General features: G+C 50.3%; 1 protein-coding gene and 1 long non-coding RNA gene across 2 annotated transcripts in view; one reads left to right on the forward strand and one right to left on the reverse strand.

Moving 5' to 3' along the window:
• The window catches only part of LOC107182278, a 997-nt gene extending 441 nt beyond the window's left edge, over positions 1 to 556 (forward strand). Inside the window, exon 2 of the long non-coding RNA XR_001512994.1 lies at positions 153 to 556. This is a non-coding gene — a long non-coding RNA (uncharacterized LOC107182278). The remainder of the gene's footprint in view (positions 1 to 152) is intronic.
• Positions 557 to 6,231: 5,675 nt separating this feature from the next.
• Positions 6,232 to 8,520, reverse strand: part of HINFP (histone H4 transcription factor) — a 13,758-nt gene continuing 11,469 nt past the window's right edge. Inside the window, 2 exon segments of the mRNA XM_015560652.1 lie at positions 6,232 to 6,710; positions 7,220 to 7,483. Coding sequence (XP_015416138.1) covers positions 6,374 to 6,710; positions 7,220 to 7,483 — 601 coding nt within the window. The 3' untranslated portion in view covers positions 6,232 to 6,373.

Below are 8,520 nucleotides of genomic sequence, written 5' to 3' on the forward strand. Positions count from 1 at the left end.
AGCCGGGAGGGCTCCCCTGCCGGACACATCCAGGGCCCACCCTGGGACTGGTTTGGGAGCCGGCCCTCCGGCCTTCTCCCTCCCGCTGCGCCGCATCGCCGCCTTCCTCCGGACCCATGCTCCCTTGTGCAGCCGGACCCTTGATTCTGCAGGTTAACCGCGGTAGTTCCGACCGAGTCAGCCCAAGGCGCGCCTCTGTGACACGCGGGTTGTTCTGAGTTAGAGGCAACCAAGACTGCAGGCTCAGGAGAACACCACCACCACTCTCAGCCACAGGGAGGAGTTTGAAGTAGGGGGCCTCCCACAGGAAGAGGTTATCAGCGACAACCCTTTTCACCCATCCACGGGGCAAGGCAACTGCTAATTTCCCAGACATCCATTATCGCCCTGCAGTGGCCCGTGGAAGTCCCCAAGCTGTCTTACCTTCCCCCGCTCGAGGTGTCTATACACCACACTTCCACTTTCTGAACCTCTCATGTATGTGGGGGTCTCTGACTCTCTCATGTATATGGGTTTCCCATACATAAGTAATTAATTGGTCATTTTCTCCCCCTAATCTGTCTCATGTCTGTTTGATTATTACACCAGCCAAAAGAAACTTGAGGGTAGAGGAAAGTTTCTCCTCCCTCACACCTGCAATGCCCACTATAGACATCCCAACAGTTGCATTTATTGAGCTACTACTATGCACATTATCCAATTTAATCCTCACAAAATCCTTATAAGGCAGGAATTACAATCTCTCTTTAGAGATAAAGAAACTGAAGCATAGGTGCTGGGCTGGTGTGGCTCAGTGGTTGAGCTACTGACCTATGAACCAGGAAATCACGGTTGGATTCCTGGTCAGGGCACAGGCCTGGGTTGAGGGCTGGATCCCCAGTAGGGGGTGTGCAGGAGGCAGCCGATCAATGATTCTCTCTCGTCATTGATGTTTCTCTCCCTCTCCCTCTATGAAATCAATAAAAATATATTTAAAAAGAAACTGAATCGTGGGGTTAAGCAATGTACCCAAGGGGGCATGTCTAGTTGGTAGCAGAGCAGGGCTTGAACCCTAAAGGACTTGGGTACTTCTATGGGGCCTCTCAGAACCCTATTCCCAAACAACCGTTCCCTCCACTCTCTAGACAGGCTCTTCTTTCTCTCAAGATAACCTCGGGAAAGGAATTGGACTTTGGAACTAATCCAGTTCCACTTCCATCACCCCAGGTCCCGCATCTACCATGCCTGCCTTGCCCACTGTGACTCTCTCATCTTTGGATGAAATGGTTTTAGTGTGTTTGTCAATGGAAGGCCCCTCTGCTGGCCACATGGAGAAATGCGCCCAGGACGGAAAGAAGAGTGGAAGGAGGAGCCTGGGAGTCCACTTCCGCCCCAGGCCAGCAGGGAAGTGGGGCATAGGCACCTGAGACCAGGTAGTGCAGGTGTAGCTACTGGTCATAGTCCCTGCTGTTGCTTTTTAAAGAATTGATATTGTTTTAAAAGTATAAGACTATAACGCATATAACAAAATCAAGCAATATCAAAGTATGTTTTTAAAGTGTAATATTTATCTCTCCATCTCTCCCCTACTATATAGTGCCATTTTCTTTCTTTTAATTTTTAAAGGATTTTTAAATTGATTTTTAGAGATGTCCCCTACTGGAAATCAAACCAGCAACCCCTCTGTACCCAGGATGACAATGAACCCCGCCGGCCAGGGCTAGTGCAGTTTTCTTCTTAAATAAGAAGTGAGGATGGTATGCTGAAGGGATCAATGGTGGGGGGAACAAAGGGGACATATATAATACTTTCAACAATAAAGATTTTTAAAAAAAGAAGGGAGGCGTCCTCCCAAGCTGCAGAATGCCAAGGTCCTCTGCCCGTCCCTTTCCATGGGAACCCACGCACTTCCCTCCTCCCAGGCTCAGCTTGTTGCCTTCCTTCCCTAGAATTTGAATTCCCACCAAACCCCTTGTCTGTATCCTGTTTGGAAACAGCTTCCAACCAGGTGTCCCCCCAGCTTTGCTCTGGGACTTGCTCCCTCCTCCTAGTACAGGGCTGGAGGCCGGAGAGGCAGAAAGGCCCTTGCTGGTGGTTAAAATGCCTTCTTCTCCTTGGTCTCTTCTGCTCCGTGACCTCTGCCTCCACTCAGCAGCCCACCTCCCTGTGGACATGCCCTGGGCTCCATTTAAAAATGTCACCTTTCTGACCACAGCCTCCCCAAGCCTTGCTGGAGCCTTCGGGGCTCAAAGGCCTCCTATCCAGACTGGATCCCTTGACCCTTCTCCAGCGGCTCTAATTACCCTGTTCCTTGGCCCCAGATAATCCATGTCCTGTCAGGCCATGGCCATGCCAACCAGCGGTCCATCTTCTGCTTTTGCTCCAGGGGAGCTGGAGGGCACATGCTTGGGTTGTGGGCTCAGTCCCCACATGGGAGCCTGTGAGAGGCAGCTGATCAGTTTCTCTAGCATCACTGATGTTTCTATCTCCCACTCCCTTCCTTTTTGAAATCAATAAAAATATATTAAAAATGGAAAGCAAAAAAGTGATCAGATTTTTATATACATGTATGTATTTTTGTAACTGTAATCATGTTTGACTCCCTTATATGTTTCATATTTCCATTTTTTAATTCTATATGGAGAATGAGGCACTAATTTTTTAGGGATTAGAGCCCTTAAAACAGTGGTTCTCAAGCTTGGCTGCACATTAGAATCACCTAGGAATCTTTTTAAAATCCTGATTTCTGGGCCTCATCCTCCGGAAATTCTGTTTCTTACTATGTTGTGCCCCACCCCATAACAAAGAAACAATTTCTGGAGGAGTGCGCCCAGGAGTCAGGATTTTAAAAAGATTCCCAGGTGGTTCTAATGTGCAGCCACGGTTGAGAACCACTGCCTTAAAAGCATCTGGTTTTGGTTAGGAAGAAGGTCTCCAATGACTTGCCTTTGGGGTCTGAGACCTGTTCTATGCAGCCTCTTAGCCCACCAATTGCAGTTGTCAATCAAGTAGAACAAGGCAGCATTTAACAGGAACAAACATGAGGGCCTGCTGTTAGGTCCACAGTGACATCTACACACATACACAGTGAAGGAACGTGGATTGGGCAATAGCAAAACGTGTGGGGGAAAACCCCACAAAAAACCCTTGGGGGTCCCAGGGGACAGTGCTTCACAATGAATTGAGCACATGCCGTAACCACCAAAACCACAGGCGGAGGACGTGGGTCTGGGGAGGGAACCCCAGATCATATATGAGACATAACAGACACTGCGGGCACTGCTTAGCCCAAAGAAGCCTCCACTGGCCTGGTGGTGGAATAGGAATTACACTCAGTGGAGGGACAGGTGTGGAGGAAACGGTACAGGGTCCTAAAGCCTGGAAATGCAGTGGCTTTGCTTGTGGAAAAAATTTTTAAACTTTTGATTTTATAAAGGAAAGGAGAGAGTGATTTGTTGTCCCACTTATTCACGTGCTCATTGGCTGATTCTTATATGCGCCCAGACTGGGGATGGAATCCGAAACCTTGGAGTATCCTGATAAGACTCTAACCACTGACCACTGAGCATCCAAGGTTTGCTTGTGGAAATGTTTAATTCCTGTGTTCTCTCTTCCACATTGCCATTTCACAAAAGGGCTCTTGTAGAGGCCAAGTGGACATCAACACCGCTATAGCTTTAAAACTTTTGTTATCTTTTTAATATACTCTTACTGATTTCAGAGGGATAGAAACATCAATGGCTGCCTCCTGCACGCCCCCTACTGGGGATCGAGCCTGTAACTCAGGCAATGTGCCCCTGACTGAAATTGAACCCAGGACCCTGGTCTATCCACTGAGCAAAACCATCTAGGGCAGCAGTTCTCAATCCTTTGGGGGTCGAACGACCCTTTCACAGGGGTCGCTTAAGACCATCGGAAAACACATATATAATTACATATTGTTTTTGTGATTAATCACCATGCTTTAATTATGTTCAATCTGTAACAATGAAAATACATCCTGCATATCAGATATTTACATGATTCATAACAGTAGCAAAATTACAGTTATAAAGTAGCAACGAAAATAATTTTATGGTTGGGGGTCACCACAACATGAAGAACTGTATTCAAGGGTCGCGGCATTAGGAAGGTTGAGAACCACTGGTCTAGGGCAAGCTTTTAAGCTTTTATTTCTTGACTGAATTCCAGCAACAGCCATTACCAGAATCATCACTCTAGAACTTTTATTTTTTTTTAAATATATTTTATTGATTTTTTACAGAGAGGAGAGGAAGGGAGAGAGATAGCGAGTCAGAAACATCGATGAGAGAGAAACATCCATCAGCCACCTCCTGCACATCCCCGACTGGGGGTGTGCCCGCAACCCAAGTACATGCCCTTGACCGGAATCGAACCTGGGACACTTCAGTCCACAGGCCGACGCTCTATCCACTGAGCCAAACCGGTTTCGGCTAGAACTTTATTTTTTTTAATATATTTTTTTATTTCACATAGGAAGGGAGGATAGAAACAGCGATGAGAGAACCATTGATTGGATGCCTACCGCATGCCCCCCACTAAGGCTCGAGGCTACAACCCGGGCATAAAGCCCGACTGGGTTCATAGGTAGACCCTCAACCACTGAGCCACGCCTGCTGGGCATCTCTAGAACTTTATACGGTCCCTGCTGGTCCTGTCTTCCTCCCGTCTTGTCTGTTCACGGCTGTGGCGCTCTGTGCCAGACCATCACGTGCCTCTTTAGCTTCGTTTACAGACCTTGTTTCTCCCACCTGAAATGCCTTGTCCGCCCCTTTGTCTCAGTAGGACATAGGCTACTGAGAAGTGGCCGGACATGCCCAATGGTAGCTCTAATCATTTCCTCAATGCAGCCTTCCTCAATCCCTTGCCCAAATCCTGTCTACTCCGATTTTCAGCCTTTTAAATGAACCTTGACGGGGTTCTATCATTTCCCTTACCTAGAACTTTCCTTGCCTCTGTACTGCTAGCCCCTCTAGGGCAGGTCCTAGGTTTTATTCATCTTTGCATCCTTAGCACCTGTCACAGTGCCTGGACTACAGCAGGAACTCAGTGAATGGCTGATGGAATTAATGAAGATTTTTCTTCCCTATTCCCTTCTGCAACTGGCACAGCTTTTGTAATAAGAATTAAATCTGGTCTTTTTAAAAAGGCCCAACCCTGACTGGTTTGGCTCAGTAAATAGAGCGTCGGCCTGTGGACTGAAGTGTCCCAGGTTCGATTCCGGTCAAGGGCATGGACCTTGGTTGCGGGCACATCCCCAGCAGGGGGCGTGCAGGAGGCAGCTGATCGATGTCTCTCATTGATGTTTCTAACTCTCTATCCCGCTGCCTTCCTCTCTGTAAAATATCAATAAAATATATATTTTTAAAAGGCCCAGAAACCCTTGTTGGGCAGCTCCCTTCCCATCCAAGACTCCGGAGAATCCTTTCTCGGCCTCTCCAGAGCGCAGAGACCCTTAGAATGGACATAAGTTACTGAGAAGTGGCTGGACACGCCTAATTCTTATTTTGGAGGGGTCCAACCTCTGAGAACTTGATGAAAATCAGACCCTTTCCCCAGGAAAATGCACTCACACACACAATTTTTCACCTTAGTTCTGGACTCCAAATACCTACCAGTCTCTAGGCCTCCAAATCCACCCTCACTGCCAGCCTCCTCCCCAGCCCCAGCCCCGAGGTAAAGAACTGCCTACCCCAGAGGCACTCAGGAGGGGAGGGCCTGCCTGGCGCTGTATCTTCGTGGCTACCCCTCACCTGTTCTAGAGTGCTGCTATTATAAACTCGTGGCCGATGCCTGGGACCTCCAGGAGGGTAGATGCTGAGAAGAAAAGGACATTTCACAAAAGCAGGGGGAGGCAAGCTGGGAACAGAAAACCCAGCCACTAAAAGGGGAACAAGCCTTATTACTCAGCTCTTCTGGGTGGCTGTATCTCATTAGCTAGTTAACTGCACCAAACACGGGAAGACTAACAGCAGAAGCATTTATTACCAACACAAGCACTACACACACTGCCCCGCCCCGGCCCTGAGGATGACGCGGAAGTCCTTGGGTGGCAGGAGAATCGTTTGGAGGGAAGTGGCTCCTGGGACACGGCCTCGGCTGGGTGGTGAAAGGAAGGGCCACGGCAGGGACTAGATCCAGGTCATCCTTGGGCCCAAGAAACCCTAAGATGGGAGTGGGTGCCAGCTAAGGATTTCCCCGCTGCTCCAGCCTGTCCAGGAGCCATGCAAGGGCTGCCCCAAGGGGCACTGCCACCAGCCTGGCTCAAACCCAGCCCGGGCTAGGAATGTTGCTGCTCGACCGCCTTCAGACCACCTGGACTTCTGGTTCCCAGCTACTCCCTGAAGCTTCTCCATGATGCCCCGAGGGGGACTCAGGGGCTGGCGGAGGACTCTCCCGGGGCTTTGGACAGCACATAGTAGACAATCTCCTGGGCACTGGCCTGATTCACCACATGGATGACAGGACTGGAGGTGTCCTGAGAGGCTGAGAGGCTGTCCTCCCCACCTCGGCCCTCCTCTTCTGCCTCGTGCTGGGGCCCCGACTCCCCAGGTACTGTTTCTAGAATGATGCTCTGTAGGCTGCTCTCGTTCAGGGCCGCTCCCAGGTCCGAGCCTTCCTGTGGTTGCCGCAGCAGTTGCTGTGTCAGTTCCACACTTTCATAGCGAACCAGCTGCAGCCGCATGTAGCTGTCCTCATGCTCCTTGTACCTGGGGAAGCAGGAGTGCACAGGGCAGCAAGCACAGGCGGGGCCATAGAAATGGTGGGCGTGGCAAGTAAGGAACAAACTCAAGGTTTGTTGAGGCAGCCCTGGGATTCTAAGGGATGGAGTTGAAGACAGAGAGATTTTTATTAGGATATAAAAGCAAGAGGGAAGAATCATTACTCAAAATGGAAACTTTTATGTAGAAACCCAGAGGGTGGGGGTGAGGGAGGAAGGGGAAAAATGAGTATTAGTGGAGGGTGAGGTCAAGAAGCTACGGTTCTGGACCTTTAGGCTCTACTTCTATTTTGGCTGCAGGACTTTGAGCACCATTTATTGGGTTTGTCACTGTCTTGAATTCAAAAGTCAGAAAAATAATCTTTGCCCCACTCACGGCTATTCTTGGGGTTTCTTGAGCCTAAATAGGAATGGAGGGCATCAAAGCACTATCAAATTAAAAATTTTAATTTGAATATGGGAAAAAATGTGTGAATCTATGGGAAGGTTGAGACATACCGAAAACGGGGGTGCCCCGAGGGCCACTTGAACTGGTGCTTCTTGCGAAGATGTACGGTGAGGTTGTTACCCCTGGTGAAGCATTTGTCACACACGTGGCATTTGTACCTTGGCTCTGAGTAACCTTCATGCACTTTCCGGTAATGGGACTTGACGGAGCAGAGGGCTCGGGCGCTGAAGTTGCAGTTCTCAAAATCACACCTGTAGGCTGGCTCCTTGCTATGGGTATCCAGGTGCTTCCGGAGGTCAATCAGATTCTTGCAGCTGCCAGGAGAGGTCAGGAGGGTGGGAGGGCGTGAGGATTCTAGAACACCAGGTCTGTGATTTCCGGCCCCTAGTTCCCCTTACCTGTAGTCACAGCAGTCGCATTTAAAGGGCCGGTCCTCGCTGTGGCGAAAGCGCATGTGGTTGCGGAGGGAGGATGGCAGGGGACAGGTCATATCGCACAGAGGGCACTTGTAGTGGTTCACTGAGGAGCAGAGGAGGCTGTGATCTGAGGGCCAGGGGAACCTTGGGGGGTGGGCAGGGAGGCCGGTGGTGCCCAATTACTCACCATGGTTACGCATGTGGTCCCGCAACAGCCTCTCAGTGGCAAACCTCTTGGAGCAGTGAGAGCACTGGAAGCGTTGCTCTGGGGCAGGGCAGGAAAAGGAAGTTTCCAGCCACACAGCACCACGTGGTTGTCCTTGCCCACGGCTTTGTATTCACAGCACAGGCTATGCGCTTCCACGTTCCGGTAGAACCACTCGGGATTGTCGAAGGCGCTCTCACAGTGCTCTCCCACAGACAGGAAGTGGTCAGGGATATCAGGGATGATGTTGCGGCTGTGGAAGTCCAGGATGCAAGGGCTGAGGTCGGCCTGGCTCTGCAGAGCCTGCAGCCCCCACTGCTTCAGCTTCGTGTGGTAGAGCTGGAAGTAGACGTGGCGGACAAGGTCAGCAGAACTGTCCAGAGAACAAAAGCCACACTCCTGCCAGAAGCAGGAGAATTCTTCCTCCAGCAAGTCCTCCTCCTCTTCGTCCTCCTCCTCCCCCGAGCTGTGCAGGTGCTGGGTGACATGCTCGCAGAACTCCTCCATGGCTGAGCACACAAAGGAGCAGGACCCCTACTCACACTGTAGCCCCAGGTTCTCTTTTCGGGGAACTTTCCCAGGGGGCGGCATGGCCTCCACCCTAGTTTATTAGCACGTGCCAGGCACGGAGCTAAGAACTTTAACATGTTCTCATATAGCTTCAGAGCAACCCTCCTGGGAATGACTTAGTTCGGCAGGAGAGGGAAGGCTCGGATGCGTGACGACAGCT

Source organism: Myotis davidii, unplaced genomic scaffold (assembly GCF_000327345.1).
Source record: "Myotis davidii unplaced genomic scaffold, ASM32734v1 scaffold355, whole genome shotgun sequence".
In the NCBI taxonomy this organism is placed as follows: domain Eukaryota; kingdom Metazoa; phylum Chordata; class Mammalia; order Chiroptera; family Vespertilionidae; genus Myotis; species Myotis davidii.